The sequence below is a fragment of the Charadrius vociferus genome, unplaced genomic scaffold, assembly GCF_000708025.1.
Source record: "Charadrius vociferus isolate BGI_N301 unplaced genomic scaffold, ASM70802v2 scaffold151, whole genome shotgun sequence".
Classification (NCBI taxonomy): Eukaryota; Metazoa; Chordata; class Aves; order Charadriiformes; family Charadriidae; genus Charadrius; species Charadrius vociferus.
In genome coordinates, this window is record NW_009646933.1 from 1,169,626 (window position 1) to 1,192,891 (window position 23,266).

At 44.4% G+C, this 23,266-nt stretch overlaps 1 protein-coding gene across 1 annotated transcript in view; it reads right to left on the reverse strand.

Moving 5' to 3' along the window:
* The window catches only part of LOXHD1 (lipoxygenase homology domains 1), a 161,632-nt gene that overhangs the window by 107,802 nt on the left and 30,564 nt on the right, over positions 1 to 23,266 (reverse strand). Inside the window, exons 8-12 of the mRNA XM_009894748.1 lie at positions 21,607 to 21,742; positions 18,326 to 18,486; positions 17,227 to 17,313; positions 14,651 to 14,786; positions 2,021 to 2,175 (exon numbers count right to left, since the gene is read on the reverse strand). Of these exons, the coding sequence (XP_009893050.1) occupies positions 2,021 to 2,175; positions 14,651 to 14,786; positions 17,227 to 17,313; positions 18,326 to 18,486; positions 21,607 to 21,742 (675 nt within the window). The remainder of the gene's footprint in view (positions 1 to 2,020; positions 2,176 to 14,650; positions 14,787 to 17,226; positions 17,314 to 18,325; positions 18,487 to 21,606; positions 21,743 to 23,266) is intronic.

A 23,266-nucleotide genomic window follows, 5' to 3' on the forward strand; every position in this document is an offset into this window, starting at 1 on the left:
TTTTTTTTTTTTTGTTTCCCTGGAAAAGGGCTCAAATCACCAACCCACATATTAGCCCGAGTGGTGGCCCCTCAGGACCTCTGTTACCCAAAAGCGTGCCGGGAACAGCATCTCCCAATGGCTGAAGGAAGAGAGATGTATTAAAAGGGTGAGTAACTCCTCTGGGAATCAGACCAGGCAAGCATCTATGGTACATGTAGACACACACACACGTGTATGGTAAATACTGTGTGTAAACACACAGCACGTGTGGAGCATATATCCCAACAGACAGACGTGACTGCTGTGGTTACCATTCGGCTGAGATGCCTCTCTAGGTGAGAGAAGGCTAACCAAACACTGCGATTCGTTCATTCCTCATCTCCCAAGAGCCCATGAAGCACATATGGTGGTAGCATATATCCATCTAGCTCCCAGAAGGCGTGTTGGCAAGGCAGTATTAACTTAACTATTTAAAGTTACTAAAACAATCATAATTTTTCCATCATTCAGGACCCCAAACTGACCTTTGAAATAAAGACACCTGAACATATTACCACTGTTTTAAGTGTTAATGATGGGCTTACACACATGAACAAGTGTTACTTGCGTAGTCAAAACTGCTGAAGTGGGGATTTCAGGTATCAAAATCTCACTGAGTCAGTCTAAGTCAATGAAGTCTAGTTCATAAGGCCTGATGTTCATCTTAGGTATTAACAGCTGATATAAATTAATGAGTAAGTAACTAACTGGAACCGCAGCAGGGCAAACACCTAATTTAGAGCATCTTTAAATTTTACCTTCTATACAGGCTGTTAGTTTGCATCTGCAAGCAAACTTTTCAAGTTAAATTGGCAATCAAGGTACTATTGGTTTAAGTGGCTGTAGATTAGAGACCGCACTGACATAGCCACATTTCTTTTTAACAGGGTATCTGAGTTAATCACTGTAGATATACTCATTCAGTCTCAAATATATGAGGTCTAAGTTTGTCAGGATCAAACCTTAAACAGATTCCAATTAATTCACCAGCTTTCAGCTCCTCATGCCCAGAGAGCAGTTTTCCATTAACAGGTTCCAGTTTGGTTTATATCATCTGGATACTATTAATCACATGAATTGATTTCCAAAATTATTTTTCCTTTCTCCCCTCCCCTCTCCCCCTTCATGCAAGTTACCCTATAACTCATTATTTTGGGAAGTAAAAATAAAATAGTCATAATCTGTGTTTAAAATATATGTATCTTCTGTGAACCAAGCATCTTTCTTTGGAACTGCATTGAAACAGTCTTCAAACCGCTACCAAAACATGACTCGTTTTGCTGCCGTTTTGACAAAACTAGACTTCGCCAAATGACAAATGCTGTCCTTTTACAGGCCTGTGCTTTTATGTGCCTTAAAATTGAATACATATTAAGTAGGTTGACCCCATAGATCAGATCAGCACACTATTTGCTTGTTAATGCTGCAGGGGCTTTAACTAAAGTTTGACCTCTTCGTTATCTCCAGCTTTCCAGGGAACAAGCTCTGTCTTCATTTCAGGCCATTTCCATGTCCCCTCATTCAGGACATGGGCATACAAAAACATATGGAAAATGAGACACAAAAACTGAGTGCAGAGCGGTTGAGGGGAGACTGGAGGCAATGTAAAGGAAACATATTAGGCTTTCGGTTCTGATTTTTACATTGAATAGGATGCTTTTTCTTCCATTGCCCCAGAAGCCAAATTTTTTGCCATATTACATGGAGGGGGAAAGGCTCCCCCTTGTTCTTGGAACATGGATGGATTTCCTGGAAGCCTTCCCCAATCTGAAGACACAATTTCAACAGTCAGTACTTAGCTGGGGAGCGAACCAGGGGACTCTTTTATGAACAGACTGATGTCAAACAAGAGCACGCTGACCCTGAGCTAAATCTCCCTCCAGCTGCAACCTCTTACAGTGCTCTGTGGACATGACTTATTTCTCCCTACTGCTCTTACCCATCTACAAACCATCACACGCTTTAAAACCCATCTTAAGGAGCTGCTGTGTGAACTTACATTGCCTTTCTCAAATTTATTGACGGTGTTGATGCAGTTGTAGAGAATGCGGTCTCCCGTGTCTCCCTGGTCACCAATGAGGCAGACAAAGACATTGGCATCTGTGCCGCTCCCACTTACCGTCCCAGTGCAAACTGTCACCCGGTACTTTATCACTGTGGAGACATAAATTAATAAACCAATTTCAGCAGCACAATTAATTGCCGTTTAAATTTACTGCATTTTCCAGAGACTTGCAATTAATTTTAAGTGTTCATACTTCCAGTTGGTACCTCTGCTGATGTATTGACTTTTACACTTCTATGTGTAAAAGAAAAAAAGCCAAAACAGGAGGGCTTAAGAAGAGAAGATTAAGAAAACCCATAAAACCCCTCCAAAGACAGACACAAAGATGCCATCCCCTTCAGGTAAAACCTCATGAATTGGAGTGCATAGCCTCCTCAGGCCCCAGCCCTCATACCTCCCCTCCTGCCTTCTGGTGACAGGTTCTGGTGACAGGGGACCTTGTAGCAGCGTGTTTGGGGGAAACATCATTTTCAGCTTCTGGGGGCATGACAGGCAGACAGAGTTAAAAAGGGCTGAACGCTCAGGGACCTGAGGAACAAGCTCCTCATGTTGGCTCCTCATGTTGGCAGGACAAGCCCAGTTGGTCCCATCTCCTTGGGACACTCATAGTGCAGGAGGTTGGATTGTGCCTTGCCTCCTTGTCACCTTTGAGATCTTTGTTTAGGATTTTGCTTGATGGATTTTGAGCTGCCACCTTCCTCCTCCGACTCCGCCCTCATCTCTGCCCTCCCATTCCACTGAATGAAGGACTTCCAGAAGAAATTTCACAGCAAAGAACCAGCCCACAGACCAACCTTCAAGAAAGAGAGACCTTTTTCTCCAGCATCAGGAAGGGACAAGAAGCAATGCTCCCACCCTCCTTCCCAAACCTGCCTGCAAGCCCAGCACGTGGGTGCCGTGTCTCACCTCTGCTCAGCACAACTGCTCCTCACAGGAAAGTGCCTGCATTGGAACTCAAGCAGCCCTCTCCACAGTTGATTAAAAATACATTTCAAAACCAGGTTTACTTACACTTTAATAACATCTGCAATTACAATTACTCTTCCTCTTCTGAGGAACTGCTCAGCTGCATGCAGATCACCGAGTTCATCAGAAACTTCACAAAACAGAGCACTCGTGGTCTACAGAGTGTGGAACCCCACTGAGTGCTTTGGTGGAAATCAGAGAAATCCCAATGGCCACCTTGAAATATTCTGCTCTCCAAAATTCTCCCTCCAAGTATATTTAATTCTTGTGATACGAGGTGAAGACAGAAGTGACCACTTCAGGAAACCACTGCAAAGTTCTGCGGCTTTCCTTAATTAAATTGCTATTTCAAGCATAGTTAACCCAATAGTTTGGATTGCTCACACATACCTAAAGGTGTCTAAGCTCTTGCACAACTGTTCTGTGCAACTTTCTATACGTTTATACATATAGCTGCATAAATGTACATACAATTAAATAAAACTTTAAAGCCCCCAAATCATCGTTAAATTTTAGATTGCATTTCAGCTAAGCTTGCTTTCCATGAACATTTCTTCAAACCTGGCATTTCATATTTTAAGGGAAACTGGTAAAAATACAAGTTTGAAAAAAAAAAAAAAATCAAAAATACAGCTCTGGAAACAATTGTGCTGTGGCCAGATCTCTCCCGTTTCCCACCACAGAGAAATCTGCTCAGAATAAGAGCCTGGGATTTCTGAGGCTTCATGCAGCTAATGATGCACACAGAAAATGCTGCAGAGAGAAAGTGCCAGAAAGAGAAGCTAATTGAATTGCATCGGTCTGCCTGTGCATCCCTTACACAAAGAGGGTTTCTTTCTATTCAGGTCCTAAGCGAGCCCCTGCACAGAGCCCATGGCTCTCACCTGGCATGACTTCAGTCACTAGAGATCCCTCCGCAGGGAGCTCCCGCACGATCTCATTGTCGTCTTCATTTATATCTAGCCAGCGGCCGCAGTTGAATGAGTATTTTTCTTTTGTCAGCGTTTTCAGCAGCGTTACCTTCATTAAACCAAAACACTGCGTGAGTTCACAGGCTTAAAGACAAAAAGAACAACAAGCTCCTGACAGGTTTTTTGCCTGGGAAGCAAGAGTAGGTAGCAGCAGAGAAATAGCACGCATTAATAACGAGATCATCATTCCGACTCCTGCACCACAGTGATGCATGGAGCAAAGTCTGTCATAGCTGATGGCTTTTCATCCCTCCTTTCTCCAGTTGCTCCATGGTGTTTTGAATGTTTTGATAGATACCAGGGCTCTTAGTAATTTCCCTCATATGCCGCTCTATATATCCAGAGAGCAAATCGTGGATGGCACTTGCACTGCTGGTTCTCGCAGCTCAAAATCAAAATCAAAATCAGCACATTGAGAAAACACCCAGAAAATGGCAGCAAGCATGATCAAAGATCTGCAGTGACTTCCAAAGGAGTAATGAGCAAATAAGCTCTGCAGATGGCTGGCGAAGTGGCTGAAGGGAGGGTATGATGAAGGTCTACCGAATCACAGGTGGCATGGAGAAGGCAGAAGGGGTTCAACTATTCACTCTTCTGCTACAAGAAATACAGGGCCTCAAATGATGTTTGTAGAGCGAAGTTCAAAGCAAACAAAAGGACACCATCAACCTGTAAAATCCTTGCCAAAAGCTATTACGGTTGCTAAAAGTTTAAATGTTCATGGGGAGACTGGAACCTTTAAACAAATAAATGGAAGAGAAACCTTCTAAATGCTCTGTATTTTGTAGATCTGTTCAGGAAGTAAGTCTTCAATGGGAAATAGTGGAATCAAAATCAAAATCAGCACATTGAGAAAACACCCAGAAAATGGCAGCAAGCATGATCAAAGATCTGCAGTGACTTCCAAAGGAGTAATGAGCAAATAAGCTCTGCAGATGGCTGGCGAAGTGGCTGAAGGGAGGGTATGATGAAGGTCTACCGAATCACAGGTGGCATGGAGAAGGCAGAAGGGGTTCAACTATTCACTCTTCTGCTACAAGAAATACAGGGCCTCAAATGATGTTTGTAGAGCGAAGTTCAAAGCAAACAAAAGGACACCATCAACCTGTAAAATCCTTGCCAAAAGCTATTACGGTTGCTAAAAGTTTAAATGTTCATGGGGAGACTGGAACCTTTAAACAAATAAATGGAAGAGAAACCTTCTAAATGCTCTGTATTTTGTAGATCTGTTCAGGAAGTAAGTCTTCAATGGGAAATAGTGGAAAACTGGAAAAATGTTAGGGGAAGTATCATAAATACTTGTCCTTTTCTTACTGTTCTCTGATTATGCACTTATGTGGCACAGAAGAGATGATGTTTGGCTAGATGGACTCTTGGCCTGACCAGTATGGCTGTTGTCACGTTCTTGTAATAGAAAATGGAAGCCTGCTCCGACATGAAGCAAGCCTGGCATGAAATGTGTGAGGACTGGAAGAAAGCATCATTAAGGCTTCATCTAATTTCCTAGATGCTAAAATGGATGCACAGGTGATGGACTTCATGTGCAGTATGCCTGATGCACCCAGAAAACCTCAGACTGGCTGTATACAGGCAGATTGCTTTTATGCATCTTCACCAGGTTTTCTTAGACAGTATGGCCCAAAGTGCATCCTGGATACCCTGTCAGATCCCTCTCGTCCTCCCTGAACACAATTTTTGGGCAGGAAAAGAAGATAACCCAGGGAGGGGGTTATGGTGGTTAAGAGGGAAACGTATAGCTATGGAAGGTCTATGCATTCTTGCTCATCGTCTGTGAACAAACTAATAGAGAGGATTGCAGTGGCCTAAAGTCTTACCAGCACTTTCCTTTTGATAAAGACCACAGCCAGACGCCTTCTCCAACCATACGGCAAACACCGCAGTACTTGATGCCCTCTCCCCACTGGAGAGGTGTTTGGCTGTGTATGCTTTCGCAGCTCCCCGACAAAACAGGAGAGCAGCATCTGTCAAAGCACATTAGAGGCATGCAAGAAAAATCTCTAAGCGGTAAATTGTGATTTATCATCACAGTTATTTATGGCTGCAGAGCAAAGTGTATGTTGTGTTAAGTGCAGAGAACCTCTTCCAAGCTCTGCAGGAGACGTATGGCTGAAGCTTAGAGGTGAACTTGCTGCTTTACAGACCCAGGCGAGGGCTGACAGCACAGTAGTCATTGCTGGTGGAACAAAGGACATGTGACAGAAGGTCAAGCAGATCACCATTTTCATTTCCCAAACAGCACAGTGCTGCTCTCTTCTGCACAGCCTCCACGGGCTCCTCCAGTGTGCAAATGGAGACTCCCCACCTCCTGCGATGGGGCTGTCAGCATGTCGGGGCAGGTTGTGCTCTGCTGTACAGCAGGTCTCTACCATAATCAGGTTTTTGTTATGACCAGCCTAAATAAGCCATAGAAGGAGTGGGTTTGCCTGTCTGTACAGTAATGATGTCTGGTAGTAGGAAGCTTTCTGAAGAGCAAGGGAAATCCCCCCTGGCAGCAGTGAGGGGGGACTACAGTGGTCTGATGCTGGAAGGATGAGGAAATGTGATTTTCACCATCAGTCTAGGCTGTTGGGAGCTGCCATTTCCCATTGGTCCCGTTTCCCACGCATACCTTGGCTAAACTGAGAGGGATGGGGAGGAGAAGGAACTTCTTCAAAAAAACCCATGCAATGAATCCTTCTCTCTGCACATATTTTTGCAAACGTTACGATGAGCTCTTTTCACATCCCATTCTCATGGAGGATTTCCATTTCCACCCCTTGGCCACCACCATCCACAAAGGGCGGCACCTCTGACCACTGCACATCAAACTCAGCTGCCAGCTGGGGAACGCCGTGACCCAGGGCTGGCGGTGCAGACCTCTGCGTTAACAATCTGGCTTTTCAGGTCTACACTCCCTTGCCGTCCCCTCACCTTATTCAGATGCCAGCCAGCAAAGGGATTTCTTTTCTCATGCCATATCCGAAGCTTATAAAATGTGCCCAGATCAGGGAGCTCAATCTATAGAGGGGGAAAAAAGTGCATTAGCCACTTCTGTAAGTCAGCAAAGCATGCACACAAAGGACACCCCTAAACGTCTTTTGAGAGACAAATCAGAGAGGAGTCAAAAACTAAAGCAAAAAAAATAATTGTGTTCTTTAAAAGCAATAAACCCCACTATGCAAAGATAGCATGATGCCTCTCTTTTCAGGAGAGGTGAACATATAAGTTGAATTCATATACTTTTGATTGTGAGAGCTCCTAGAAGCCACTCCTCCCAGTAAGAAATAAGGCCAGTTCTCAAGCTTCAGCACTTTCTCAAACAGGGTCTGCAAAGCATAGCCACGATTCCTCCAGAAGACATCTACAGCTGCTGGTGCAAAGGGGACAAATGTTTTGACTACAGCTCTGCAATAAAATCTGTTGCTTCTTGACTTTTCTGTGACCTGTCCCCAGTTAACTTTTAAACACATTTGTTCCTAAACACAAGAAGACCCTCCCCAGCCTCCAAGCTCAACATGCAGTTGAGCTCAGCCCCAAACATTCACAGAGGCTCACATCTACAGAGGCTGAAGACCAGATCACCAAGGAGAGGAAACACCACTGTTAATTCTTCTATAAACAGCTAATGACCACTTAGGGACTGGTGGAAAAAAATACATAAATTATTAGTTATAGAGAGGCATGGTCTAAATGAGTGGAGCAGTCTACGATGTGAGTGGGGCTGTGCCTGAGAGGAAGATGATCTGTTTCAGGAGCCATAGAAGAGTTGTGATACTTTGTACCGCTATGTCTTGAAGTCATCACCACCTGAGCACCCAGGAACACCAGCCTAAGCCCTGTTTGGTGAAGACAAGCCATATTCATAGGCGGGGAAATCATTTGCATCACCACCAAACTGAATGACTTCACACCACTTCAGAAGGATCTACTAAGGTAAGGATCTCACACTGATGATTTTCTGTGCAGGGTTGAAGCTACTGCCCTGGAAAGTAGTACCAAGACAAGTTTACCACTTGAACAAGAGTCATACCATGAACTTGTCAGTCTGTCCAGTTTCAAAGTTATCTGAATTGTTGTCCAGCTTCATCTCATCTGACTTCCCCTTGTCTCCATAAATCTGGAAGAAGATGGTGGCATCTGTCCCTGCATTCTTAATGTCACTTGTCCAGATCCACAGAGACCAGGGACTTTCTACAAAGAAAGGTTCAAGACATTTTGGTTTAAAAGTAGAGTTTTAAAGGTGTCCTGGTAAAAAACCACGATTCTCGTTTTTTCCCCTGGGTGGTACAGGGAGCAGGATGGTATGAAAGAAGACCGGGACATTTTGTCCTTTTCTGCACAAACATGATGAGCTGCTACATGACATAAAGGAATGAGATAGCCTGGAAGTATAATTCTGTGTTTTCATTTGAAATAAAATGAGAAAAAAACATAGATCATCGCTTTCCAGGCGAACCACATTCTCCTATGTCATACATTACTAACAGGGTAATCCAGGGATGTCCTCCATCTCTGTAGTTTCAGTATACTTCTCCAACACCTACAGCTCTATCTTTGAAGACTATTTTAAGACCAGGGAAATACTATCAGCTGTGTTTTTGTCAATGCAAAAGAGTCTCCAGTCACGTGTGTGAGCAATGCAGCTCCAGGTAGCTCCTAAAATTTGCTCCAGATGATCTGTGCTTGTAACAGGGAGTATGGATACAGCCTCTTATTACTTCATCCTGAGCTAATGAGCCTTCCCGAGGCTGGAATTACCCCAGTTACCCCAGATAAGCCTTTTGCAGGACAGGCTGGCTCGGAGCCCATTCAGGTATCTCTAGCCAGGCTGCATCGTGTGGGGCAAACGTGCTCAGAGCCATGTAAAGAAGTTTTGCAGAAGTGTTTTAAACTATTTAAATGCCTAAATCCCACCCAACTTCAGTTAGCACTTGTGTTTCTCTAAGTTTCATGCCCAAAGATCGTGGCAAAGCTACAGATTTTCTATCTCTTAAGTCTTCACCTAACATTTTATCTGCAAGAGCAGTCCACCTGCAGCAACTTTACAGCGGTTTTCATTCCAGTGGATGGTTGCGCATATAAAAGTGACATTATTTCCTCTAAAGAGCCCCTCATCTGCATTCTTTATTGATAATAACGTGTTTCACTTCTGCAGGCCTTGCAGCACCTGCAGGAGAGGGAACGGGTTTCTTTCCTGGACTCAGACATCAGCTGAATTATTAACAAATCCTAATGAAAGAATTGCTAACCCTTTCGGTATGCCTGAGCCCACATGAGTACGGCTCGACCTTCAGAGCCCAGAATGAAATATAAAAATATGATGACATGCATATAAATTAGATTTTTACTGATCTGCTCAGGATTTGACTGTAAAAAAGAGACGACAGCCACTCAAAAAATGAGGGGGAACTCTCTTCTAGAAAAAGTTTTGCCCTTATTTTAATAATATGCAAAATGTTGATGGCCACTCCCTTCTGAAAAGCACCAGCAAGTTTTATCTGAGCGGAAATTAAGCTTAGGCAAATTTGCGTATGGCGCGTGATACAGCAGCCTGCTCTCCCTGGGGAAAAGAGCAAGGGCGATTCAGACACCAGAGACTCCTCTCGTCCGTCTGGTTTGGCCTCCCTGACCTCTTGCTGAAGGAAAGGAGGAGTGACGCATGCAGGGAGGGGGGAAAAAGAGAACTTGTACTAGGATTAAATGCTGATGGAGGGCTGTCGGGGAGAAACCACACAGGGAGAAACATGGGTGAGCGAGGTCTGCAGCTGCCGGAGGAGACCAGGCATTTTCCCAAATACCCATCATCAATCCTCCCAGGACTCTCTGGGTGCATTCACCTGTTTCCTATCCCTTCGCATCAAGGGATGCAGGCGGTTTGGAAATTATCGGAGCCAGAGTACATATTCCCTGGGGCACAAACGCCGGGGATGGCTAGACCTGACACATCACTTCCCAGGATAGCATTCAAGATAAAGGGCAGGGGGAACTAAAGAAGAGACCAAGAATAAATACAAGCTGCACGTCGAGCTGCGATCCACTGCGGGAACAGCTTGCAAACGCTGCGCAGGGAGCCGTTTCACCATGGATACCCAAAGCAAGGTTGAACCAAGCTTTGATCAGCTCTACAGAAAGGGACAGTCCTGCATGCACGGGGAGATAGGCGAGATGACATAATAGGTCTTTTCTAACTCCGAGTCTTACGCTTCTATAATCTGGCAGCTAAAGGTCACAGATTTCTCAAGGCTAATGCTCTCTGTCTATCTCCTGCACTGCGGCAGCAGGGGAATTAGCCTGTCAATAACAATCAGAGCTGATAATAGAGGGTTAAAGGTTGCAGATGCTTTAGTTAAATGAACCGAGTCAGAGGTGCAATGTGGTTATAACACGGACTAACATTTAGATAAACCTTATTTAAATGAACCGCTGTTTAAGCGGGAGCCCCCCCGAAGCATTCAGATTAAACTGTACCTATTATCCTGATTAAAACGTTCTGCTTGCACATGCACACTGGCGCGGGTGAGACAGCAGCGATCCATTTGGCTTAGTGCAAGACCAGCCAGCGAGGGCAGGTGATGGAGCTACTGTATTACTGAGCTAATTGCTGGGAAGTTCACAATTCAGATTGCTATTTGTTTGGTAAGGGGAGTTAACCATATCTTAAACCTCCCAATCCACACTCTTTGCTTTCAGGCTTAGCAAAAATAAACGAATGAATAAATAAATAAAAAGGATTAAGCTGTGCTTAGAAAATTCCAATCTTGGAACAATAGCTAGGCTCTTCAAAATCTGGCAAATGCATAGATTGAGGCATAATTTGCAAGCATTGTTTCCAGTACCTGTAGTAGGGGAATTCCACAGCCTCGGTTTCTGGCTGTCCTTCTTCCTTATCACTTTGGCAAGGTACCAGCCACTGCTTCCTCCTTTGCCATCATGCCCTATCCTCACCCTCCTCACCTGCTTCAGCGTTACTGCTTCAATGAAGAATTCATCAGCCTTTAAGAAGGAAAAGAAAAAAAGTAAGGCAATATTTCTCCCTAAAAACAAACCAACCAACCAAATTTATTATTGCAACCAAACCAACATCATCAGCATGCTGCAAGATAATTCTTCACAAGATGAAGGAGAAAGTATGAATTAATTTACCAAAGAATGAAAGCTTGAATATTTGTGCTAGATGTATAACATTAGATTTACAAATATATGATCTGCCAGCTTTTTAAATCTCCCATATCATTGCATGCCTTCCACAACTGTAAAAAGAAAAGTAATTTGATTGTTAAGAAGTTCATACAGAGAGGCAGGAAATCCAAGTTCAAACCCCTGCTCAGATATCAGCTTTCTGGGAAACCCGAGGCAGGTCACTTCAGACCACATTCACAGAGGTAGTTAGAGGTACAGTTCAAAGACATTACTCCATGTTAAATTCAGACATGAACAACTGAGCACAATTTAACCGCAGCCATCTCCTGGCATGCAAACATCAGGCATGGCTGCACAGGGGTATTTCCAGATGCTCCATGAGTTGTGTTCAGAGGTTGGTGTGAACCTAACCAAGTAGCTAAATACCCCCACAAGAGACAGGAATTTTATGTCTTTTTTTTTTTTTTCTTTCTTCCTCTTTGGTGACTTTCAAATCATCAACCTACAGATTAGCCTAAGTGATGGCCCCTCAGGACCAGAGCTCTGTTACCCAAGAGCATACTGGGAGCAGCAGTCCCCGATGGCTGAAGGAAGAGAGATGTATTATAAGAGCGAGTTACTCCTCTGGGAATCAGGCCAGACAAGTATCTATGGTACACGTGCAGCCACGCACACGTGTATGGTAAATACTGTGTGTAAACACACAGCACGTCTGAAGCATATAGCCCAACAGACAGACATGACTGCTGTGGATACCATCTTGCTGAGATGCCTCTCTAGGTGAGAGAAAGCTAACCAAACACTGTGATTTGTTCGGTCACATCTCCCAAAAGCCAGTGAAGCACATATGGTGGTAGCATATATCCAGCTAGCTCCCAGAAAGCATGGTGGCAAAGCAATATTTACTTAAATATTTAAGTTTATTAAAACAATCATAATTTTTCCATCATTCAGGACTCCAAACTGACCTTTAAAATAAAGACAACTGTCATTGTAGAGATGGACACGACACTGAATATCCAGTTACAGCAATCGTACATTTTATTTTACAAGCAGTGCTCTTTTATATCCTTTTACCTGGTTGCTTATCTGTGCATATATTCTAACATTCTACTTTTGCCCAATCCACTCTCACATCACACGCCATTCAGCCAATACAATTGTTGATCACGCGCTGTTCATGCTCTGGGAAAAGCCAGGATGTTTGCTACCCCTTATCTTGTTTGCTCAGATCTTCTCAGGATTCTCCTGTCTCTTCAAGGGTACACGGGTATCTGTTCAGGGTCAGAGTTAAACATGTATTTTGATCTCTCGGACCAACCTAGGTCTCCCACAGACAACTAAATATATTACCACTGTTTTAATTGTTAATGATGGGCTTACACACATGAACAAGTGTTACTTACATAGTCAAAACTGCTGAATTGGGGATTTAAAGTATCAAAACCTCATTGAGTCAGTCTAAGTCAATGAAGTCTAATTCATTAAGCCTGATGTTAATCTTATGTATTAACGGCTGATATAAATTAATGAGTAACTAACTAACTGGAACCACAGCAGGGCAAACACGTAAGCCGGAAGCCAAATTTTTGCCATATTAGATGGAGGGCAAAAGGCTCCCTCTTGTTCTTGGAAGATGGACAGATTTCCTAGAAGCCTTCCCCAAATCTGAAGATGCAATTTCAACAGTCAGTACTTAGCTGGGGAGCAAACCAGGAAACTTTTTTATGAACAGACCAATGTCAAGCAAGAGCACAGTGACCCTGAGCTAAATCTCCCTCCAACTGCAACCTCTTACAGTGCTCTGTGGACATCTTTTATTTCTCCCTACTGCCCTAGCCCAAACTGGCAAGGAAATCAGCCAAGTTTACAAATACACATCTCAAAAAAAGAAAAAAATCTACAAACCATCACACACTTTAAAACCCATCTTAAGGAGCTGCTGTGTGAACTTACGTTGCCTTTCTCAAATTTATTGATGGTGTTGATGCAGTTGTAGAGAACGCAGTCTCCTGTGTCTCCCTGGTCGCCTATGAGGCAGACAAAGACGTTGGCATCTGTGCCGCTCCCACTTACCATCCCAGTGCAAACTGTCACCTGGTATTTTATCACTGTGGAGACATAAATTAACGAAACATTTTTAGCAACGCGATTAAGTGCCATTTAAATTTACTGCATTTTCCACAGACTTGCAATTAATTTTAACCGTTCATACTTCCAGTTGATACTTCTGCTGATGTATTGACTTTTACACTTCCATGTTATCACTAGGAAAAGAAAAAAAGCCAAAACAGGAAGGCTTAAGAAAAGAAGGTTAAGAAAACCCATAAACCCCCTCCAAAGAAGGACACAAAGATGCCGTCCCCTTCAGGTAAAACCTCATGAATTGGAGTGCATAGCCTCCTTGGGGCCCCAGCACTCCTATCTCCCCTCGTGCCTTCCCGAGAGGGTTCTGGTGACAGGGGACCTTGTAACAACGTGTTTGGGGAAAACATCATTTTCAGCATCCAGGGGCATGGCAGGCAGACAAAAAGACTTAAAAAGGGCCGAGCACTCAGGGACCTGAGGAACTGGCTCTTCATGTTGGCTTTATGGGGCAGGACAAGCACAGTTGATTAAAAATACATTTCAAAACTAAGTTTATTTATATTTTAATAACATCTGCAATTACAATTACTCTTCATCTTCTGAGGAACTGCTCAGCTGCATGCAGATCACCGAGTTCATCAGAAATTTCACAAAACAGGGCACTCGTGGTCTACACAGTGTGGAGTCCCATTGAGTGCTTTGGTGGAAATTAGAGAAATCCCAGTGGCCACCTTGAGATATTCTGCTCTCCAAAATACTCCCTCCAAGTACATTTAATTCTTGCAAGACAAGGTCAAGACAGAAGTGACCACTTCAGGAATCCAACGCAAAGTTCTGCAGCTTTCCTTAATTAAATTGCCAGTTCAAGCATAGTTAATCCAATAGTTTGGATTGCTCACACATACTGAAAGGTGCCTATGCTCTTGCACAACTGTTCTGTGCAACTTCCTATACACTTATACATTTAGCTGCATAAATGTGCATATCATTAAATAAAACTTTAAAGCCCAAAAATTATTGTTAAATTTTAGATTGCATTTCAGCTAAACTTGCTTTCCATGAATGTCCCTTCAAACCTGGCATTTCACATTTTAAGGGAGACTGGAAAAAATACAAGTTTGAAAAAAAAAAAAAAATCAAAAATACAGCTCTGGAAACAATTGTGCTGTGGCCAGATCTCTCCCGTTTCCCACCACAGAGAAATCTGCTCAGAATAAGAGCCTGGGATTTCTGAGGCTTCATGCAGCTAATGATGCACACAGAAAATGCTGCAGAGAGAAAGTGCCAGAAAGAGAAGCTAATTGAATTGCATCGGTCTGCCTGTGCATCCCTTACACAAAGAGGGTTTCTTTCTATTCAGGTCCTAAGCGAGCCCCTGCACAGAGCCCATGGCTCTCACCTGGCATGACTTCAGTCACTAGAGATCCCTCCGCAGGGAGCTCCCGCACGATCTCATTGTCGTCTTCATTTATATCTAGCCAGCGGCCGCAGTTGAATGAGTATTTTTCTTTTGTCAGCGTTTTCAGCAGAGTTACCTTCATTAAACCAAAACACTGCGTGAGTTCACAGGCTTAAAGACAAAAAGAACAACAAGCTCCTGACAGGTTTTTTGCCTGGGAAGCAAGAGTAGGTAGCAGCAGAGAAATAGCACGCATTAATAACGAGATCATCATTCCGACTCCTGCACCACAGTGATGCATGGAGCAAAGTCTGTCATAGCTGATGGCTTTTCATCCCTCCTTTCTCCAGTTGCTCCATGGTGTTTTGAATGTTTTGATAGATACCAGGGCTCTTAGTAATTTCCCTCATATGCCGCTCTATATATCCAGAGAGCAAATCGTGGATGGCACTTGCACTGCTGGTTCTCGCAGCTCAAAATCAAAATCAGCACATTGAGAAAACACCCAGAAAATGGCAGCAAGCATGATCAAAGATCTGCAGTGACTTCCAAAGGAGTAATGAGCAAATAAGCTCTGCAGATGGCTGGCGAAGTGGCTGAAGGGAGGGTATGATGAAGGTCTACCGAATCACAGGTGGCATGGAGAAGGCAGAAGGGGTTCAACTATTCACTCTTCTGCTACAAGAAATACAGGGCCTCAAATGATGTTTGTAGAGCGAAGTTCAAAGCAAACAAAAGGACACCATCAACCTGTAAAATCCTTGCCAAAAGCTATTACGGTTGCTAAAAGTTTAAATGTTCATGGGGAGACTGGAACCTTTAAACAAATAAATGGAAGAGAAACCTTCTAAATGCTCTGTATTTTGTAGATCTGTTCAGGAAGTAAGTCTTCAATGGGAAATAGTGGAAAACTGGAAAAATGTTAGGGGAAGTATCATAAATACTTGTCCTTTTCTTACTGTTCTCTGATTATGCACTTATGTGGCACAGAAGAGATGATGTTTGGCTAGATGGACTCTTGGCCTGACCAGTATGGCTGTTGTCACGTTCTTGTAATAGAAAATGGAAGCCTGCTCCGACATGAAGCAAGCCTGGCATGAAATGTGTGAGGACTGGAAGAAAGCATCATTAAGGCTTCATCTAATTTCCTAGATGCTAAAATGGATGCACAGGTGATGGACTTCATGTGCAGTATGCCTGATGCACCCAGAAAACCTCAGACTGGCTGTATACAGGCAGATTGCTTTTATGCATCTTCACCAGGTTTTCTTAGACAGTATGGCCCAAAGTGCATCCTGGATACCCTGTCAGATCCCTCTCGTCCTCCCTGAACACAATTTTTGGGCAGGAAAAGAAGATAACCCAGGGAGGGGGTTATGGTGGTTAAGAGGGAAACGTATAGCTATGGAAGGTCTATGCATTCTTGCTCATCGTCTGTGAACAAACTAATAGAGAGGATTGCAGTGGCCTAAAGTCTTACCAGCACTTTCCTTTTGATAAAGACCACAGCCAGACGCCTTCTCCAACCATACGGCAAACACCGCAGTACTTGATGCCCTCTCCCCACTGGAGAGGTGTTTGGCTGTGTATGCTTTCGCAGCTCCCCGACAAAACAGGAGAGCAGCATCTGTCAAAGCACATTAGAGGCATGCAAGAAAAATCTCTAAGCGGTAAATTGTGATTTATCATCACAGTTATTTATGGCTGCAGAGCAAAGTGTATGTTGTGTTAAGTGCAGAGAACCTCTTCCAAGCTCTGCAGGAGACGTATGGCTGAAGCTTAGAGGTGAACTTGCTGCTTTACAGACCCAGGCGAGGGCTGACAGCACAGTAGTCATTGCTGGTGGAACAAAGGACATGTGACAGAAGGTCAAGCAGATCACCATTTTCATTTCCCAAACAGCACAGTGCTGCTCTCTTCTGCACAGCCTCCACGGGCTCCTCCAGTGTGCAAATGGAGACTCCCCACCTCCTGCGATGGGGCTGTCAGCATGTCGGGGCAGGTTGTGCTCTGCTGTACAGCAGGTCTCTACCATAATCAGGTTTTTGTTATGACCAGCCTAAATAAGCCATAGAAGGAGTGGGTTTGCCTGTCTGTACAGTAATGATGTCTGGTAGTAGGAAGCTTTCTGAAGAGCAAGGGAAATCCCCCCTGGCAGCAGTGAGGGGGGACTACAGTGGTCTGATGCTGGAAGGATGAGGAAATGTGATTTTCACCATCAGTCTAGGCTGTTGGGAGCTGCCATTTCCCATTGGTCCCGTTTCCCACGCATACCTTGGCTAAACTGAGAGGGATGGGGAGGAGAAGGAACTTCTTCAAAAAAACCCATGCAATGAATCCTTCTCTCTGCACATATTTTTGCAAACGTTACGATGAGCTCTTTTCACATCCCATTCTCATGGAGGATTTCCATTTCCACCCCTTGGCCACCACCATCCACAAAGGGCGGCACCTCTGACCACTGCACATCAAACTCAGCTGCCAGCTGGGGAACGCCGTGACCCAGGGCTGGCGGTGCAGACCTCTGCGTTAACAATCTGGCTTTTCAGGTCTACACTCCCTTGCCGTCCCCTCACCTTATTCAGATGCCAGCCAGCAAAGGGATTTCTTTTCTCATGCCATATCCGAAGCTTATAAAATGTGCCCAGATCAGGGAGCTCAATCTATAGAGGGGGAAAAAAGTGCATTAGCCACTTCTGTAAGTCAGCAAAGCATGCACACAAAGGACACCCCTAAACGTCTTTTGAGAGACAAATCAGAGAGGAGTCAAAAACTAAAGCAAAAAAAATAATTGTGTTCTTTAAAAGCAATAAACCCCACTATGCAAAGATAGCATGATGCCTCTCTTTTCAGGAGAGGTGAACATATAAGTTGAATTCATATACTTTTGATTGTGAGAGCTCCTAGAAGCCACTCCTCCCAGTAAGAAATAAGGCCAGTTCTCAAGCTTCAGCACTTTCTCAAACAGGGTCTGCAAAGCATAGCCACGATTCCTCCAGAAGACATCTACAGCTGCTGGTGCAAAGGGGACAAATGTTTTGACTACAGCTCTGCAATAAAATCTGTTGCTTCTTGACTTTTCTGTGACCTGTCCCCAGTTAACTTTTAAACACATTTGTTCCTAAACACAAGAAGACCCTCCCCAGCCTCCAAGCTCAACATGCAGTTGAGCTCAGCCCCAAACATTCACAGAGGCTCACATCTACAGAGGCTGAAGACCAGATCACCAAGGAGAGGAAACACCACTGTTAATTCTTCTATAAACAGCTAATGACCACTTAGGGACTGGTGGAAAAAAATACATAAATTATTAGTTATAGAGAGGCATGGTCTAAATGAGTGGAGCAGTCTACGATGTGAGTGGGGCTGTGCCTGAGAGGAAGATGATCTGTTTCAGGAGCCATAGAAGAGTTGTGATACTTTGTACCGCTATGTCTTGAAGTCATCACCACCTGAGCACCCAGGAACACCAGCCTAAGCCCTGTTTGGTGAAGACAAGCCATATTCATAGGCGGGGAAATCATTTGCATCACCACCAAACTGAATGACTTCACACCACTTCAGAAGGATCTACTAAGGTAAGGATCTCACACTGATGATTTTCTGTGCAGGGTTGAAGCTACTGCCCTGGAAAGTAGTACCAAGACAAGTTTACCACTTGAACAAGAGTCATACCATGAACTTGTCAGTCTGTCCAGTTTCAAAGTTATCTGAATTGTTGTCCAGCTTCATCTCATCTGACTTCCCCTTGTCTCCATAAATCTGGAAGAAGATGGTGGCATCTGTCCCTGCATTCTTAATGTCACTTGTCCAGATCCACAGAGACCAGGGACTTTCTACAAAGAAAGGTTCAAGACATTTTGGTTTAAAAGTAGAGTTTTAAAGGTGTCCTGGTAAAAAACCACGATTCTCGTTTTTTCCCCTGGGTGGTACAGGGAGCAGGATGGTATGAAAGAAGACCGGGACATTTTGTCCTTTTCTGCACAAACATGATGAGCTGCTACATGACATAAAGGAATGAGATAGCCTGGAAGTATAATTCTGTGTTTTCATTTGAAATAAAATGAGAAAAAAACATAGATCATCGCTTTCCAGGCGAACCACATTCTCCTATGTCATACATTACTAACAGGGTAATCCAGGGATGTCCTCCATCTCTGTAGTTTCAGTATACTTCTCCAACACCTACAGCTCTATCTTTGAAGACTATTTTAAGACCAGGGAAATACTATCAGCTGTGTTTTTGTCAATGCAAAAGAGTCTCCAGTCACGTGTGTGAGCAATGCAGCTCCAGGTAGCTCCTAAAATTTGCTCCAGATGATCTGTGCTTGTAACAGGGAGTATGGATACAGCCTCTTATTACTTCATCCTGAGCTAATGAGCCTTCCCGAGGCTGGAATTACCCCAGTTACCCCAGATAAGCCTTTTGCAGGACAGGCTGGCTCGGAGCCCATTCAGGTATCTCTAGCCAGGCTGCATCGTGTGGGGCAAACGTGCTCAGAGCCATGTAAAGAAGTTTTGCAGAAGTGTTTTAAACTATTTAAATGCCTAAATCCCACCCAACTTCAGTTAGCACTTGTGTTTCTCTAAGTTTCATGCCCAAAGATCGTGGCAAAGCTACAGATTTTCTATCTCTTAAGTCTTCACCTAACATTTTATCTGCAAGAGCAGTCCACCTGCAGCAACTTTACAGCGGTTTTCATTCCAGTGGATGGTTGCGCATATAAAAGTGACATTATTTCCTCTAAAGAGCCCCTCATCTGCATTCTTTATTGATAATAACGTGTTTCACTTCTGCAGGCCTTGCAGCACCTGCAGGAGAGGGAACGGGTTTCTTTCCTGGACTCAGACATCAGCTGAATTATTAACAAATCCTAATGAAAGAATTGCTAACCCTTTCGGTATGCCTGAGCCCACATGAGTACGGCTCGACCTTCAGAGCCCAGAATGAAATATAAAAATATGATGACATGCATATAAATTAGATTTTTACTGATCTGCTCAGGATTTGACTGTAAAAAAGAGACGACAGCCACTCAAAAAATGAGGGGGAACTCTCTTCTAGAAAAAGTTTTGCCCTTATTTTAATAATATGCAAAATGTTGATGGCCACTCCCTTCTGAAAAGCACCAGCAAGTTTTATCTGAGCGGAAATTAAGCTTAGGCAAATTTGCGTATGGCGCGTGATACAGCAGCCTGCTCTCCCTGGGGAAAAGAGCAAGGGCGATTCAGACACCAGAGACTCCTCTCGTCCGTCTGGTTTGGCCTCCCTGACCTCTTGCTGAAGGAAAGGAGGAGTGACGCATGCAGGGAGGGGGGAAAAAGAGAACTTGTACTAGGATTAAATGCTGATGGAGGGCTGTCGGGGAGAAACCACACAGGGAGAAACATGGGTGAGCGAGGTCTGCAGCTGCCGGAGGAGACCAGGCATTTTCCCAAATACCCATCATCAATCCTCCCAGGACTCTCTGGGTGCATTCACCTGTTTCCTATCCCTTCGCATCAAGGGATGCAGGCGGTTTGGAAATTATCGGAGCCAGAGTACATATTCCCTGGGGCACAAACGCCGGGGATGGCTAGACCTGACACATCACTTCCCAGGATAGCATTCAAGATAAAGGGCAGGGGGAACTAAAGAAGAGACCAAGAATAAATACAAGCTGCACGTCGAGCTGCGATCCACTGCGGGAACAGCTTGCAAACGCTGCGCAGGGAGCCGTTTCACCATGGATACCCAAAGCAAGGTTGAACCAAGCTTTGATCAGCTCTACAGAAAGGGACAGTCCTGCATGCACGGGGAGATAGGCGAGATGACATAATAGGTCTTTTCTAACTCCGAGTCTTACGCTTCTATAATCTGGCAGCTAAAGGTCACAGATTTCTCAAGGCTAATGCTCTCTGTCTATCTCCTGCACTGCGGCAGCAGGGGAATTAGCCTGTCAATAACAATCAGAGCTGATAATAGAGGGTTAAAGGTTGCAGATGCTTTAGTTAAATGAACCGAGTCAGAGGTGCAATGTGGTTATAACACGGACTAACATTTAGATAAACCTTATTTAAATGAACCGCTGTTTAAGCGGGAGCCCCCCCGAAGCATTCAGATTAAACTGTACCTATTATCCTGATTAAAACGTTCTGCTTGCACATGCACACTGGCGCGGGTGAGACAGCAGCGATCCATTTGGCTTAGTGCAAGACCAGCCAGCGAGGGCAGGTGATGGAGCCACAGGTGGATGGATGAACACACTGGTACACTGCCCTGCATGGCACGGACCGTCACCTCCCAGAAAACATCTGCCATTGCCTCTCTCTAAAGAAGAGGCTTCAAATGCAGCGCTGGTGTGCCTCTGGAGGCACATTTGGCAATGGGGGAGGACTAAGAGCTGTTTTTTCTTTAAGGCCAAGAATAAAAAAGTTTAAGCTAGTGGGAAGAGTTTGGTTTTTCTTCCTGCTTTCTTCCAGGTTTGTCATCTTATTTTATTTAGGTTTTGTTTCCATCTGGAACAGGAAAGCTTTGCTTCTGTAGTGATAAGAAACATAGCCTGGCTTGTCTGCAAAAGAAAGATGGTGGCTAAGGCAGCCCTAAGGCCAGTGAACCTATGAAGGCTGCCAGATCCAATTCATTCCCTTAAGAAAATGAGTGCAATTCTTCAAAAGATTTTAAAAGTTTCAGTTTAAACTCCTCAAACTAGTATGTTCAAAGATGAAACTCAAGCAGGACTCAATTCGCTTGAGCCTCTACCTGACCATGCCCCATCCCCAGAGGTGTTCAAGACCAGGTTGGATGGGGCTTTGAGCAACCTGGACTGGTGGGAGGTGTCCCTGTCCATGGTCGGGGGGTTGGAACCAGGTGATCTTTAAGGTCCCTTCCAGCCCAAACCATTCTATGATTCTAGACACTCAGGGGGCTGTCACGTAGCAGGGGTCACAGGAGGCTCCTGGGCACTTGTACCTACTTTTCAGTCTTCTCTGGCGCAGGGAAACCATTTCATAGAGCTCCCGCTCTATGAGACCATCTCCTTCATCTTCATCCAGCCATTTCCCACACGGGAAGGTTTGCTCAATACCAGTGAATGGGCAGTAAACCACCACCTAGGAAAAGAGAGAGGGGAGGTGAGTTTGAATATTCTGTTACTGGAAGCCCACAGGACGTTGATACTGAAAACTTAAGTAACTGAATCAAAAAACAGAGCTGGCGATCTTGATCCTGCTCTCAAAATCAGATATTCTGGACCAACACGAACTGGACCGGTTATATGATTCTGAATTTGGAGTATTCCTAGGACCCTTCTGTCCTGTTATTCCCACTCTTCCAGAAGTACATCAAAATGGGTCAACCAAGAAGAGGTAAAACACCACCAGGGTAAGGGAATGGTAACAGACAGTGTGGCTGCAGGAATCAGTGCCATGTCAGTGTGCAGCACATCGAATCATAGAACACTAGAACAGTTTGAGTTGGAAGGGAACTTTAACGGCCACCTAGTCCAACCTCCCTGCCGTGAGCAGGGACATCTTCAACTAGATCGGGTTGCTCAGAGCCCCATCCAACCTGACCTGGAATGTTTCCAGAGATGGGCCATCTCCCACCTCTCTGGGCAACCTGGGCCAGTGTCTCACTACCCTCAGCATAAAAAAATTCTTCCATATATCTAGTTTGAATCTCCCTTCTTTTCTTTAAAACCATCACCCCTTGTCCTATCACATCAGGCCCTGCTAAAAAGTTTGTCCCCATCTTTCTTCTAAGCCCCCTTTAGGTACTGGAAGGGGCTACAAGGTCTCCCCAGAGCCTTCTCTTCTCCAGGCTGAACAACCCCAACTCTCTCAGCCTGTTCTCCCAGCAGAGGGGCTCCAGCCCTCAGATTGTCTTTGTGGCCTCCTCTGGACTTGCTCCAACAGGCCTATGTCCTCCTTACGTTGGTGGCCCCCAAGCTGGAGGCGGGCATGCAGGGGGGTCTCCCCAGAGTGCAGCAGAGGGGCAGAATCATCTCCCTCGACCTGCTGGCCCTGATGCTTTTGGTGCAGCCCACGTGTCCTGCACCACACCAGTGCACAGTAGGGTTTTGCAAGAAACAGAAGACACAAAAAACCTTCGAAGACAGCTTATGCTGATTTTGCTTTCCAGGAAAACTGTGTTTCCTCCCAGCTTCAGGGTAGGCAGCTGCCTCCCTCTCCACCCTCCCTTTAGGTCCTGCTGATCTTGTACACAATCTCACATCACATATTGCTCCACTACCTCCCAGTAATAGCAGTGATCAGCCACTTTTTGTTTTTTTTCTGAGCTCCAAAGCAGCGTCTAAAAACTTGAGGAAAGTCCGAGTGTAGATGATAACTTTGAAATGTGTAGCACAATCCAAGACTGCATTTCTGTCCGGCCCCTTGGGTGAACATCTGAAGGTGCTTTTGGCGCTGAGTTAAAAAAAAAAAAAAATCTCTATCTTTGTGAAGGCAAAGGGGCAATCAACCTAATTAGCGAGTGATTGACTTATGCATCTAATGTGCCTCTGAGGCAATCAGCTACTACCATGCATTATGTATAATATTGACTTGTTAAACCGGGGATATTGTCATCCAAACAAAAGCAGATTTTTTCTTTTTTTTTTTTTTTTAAACCATATT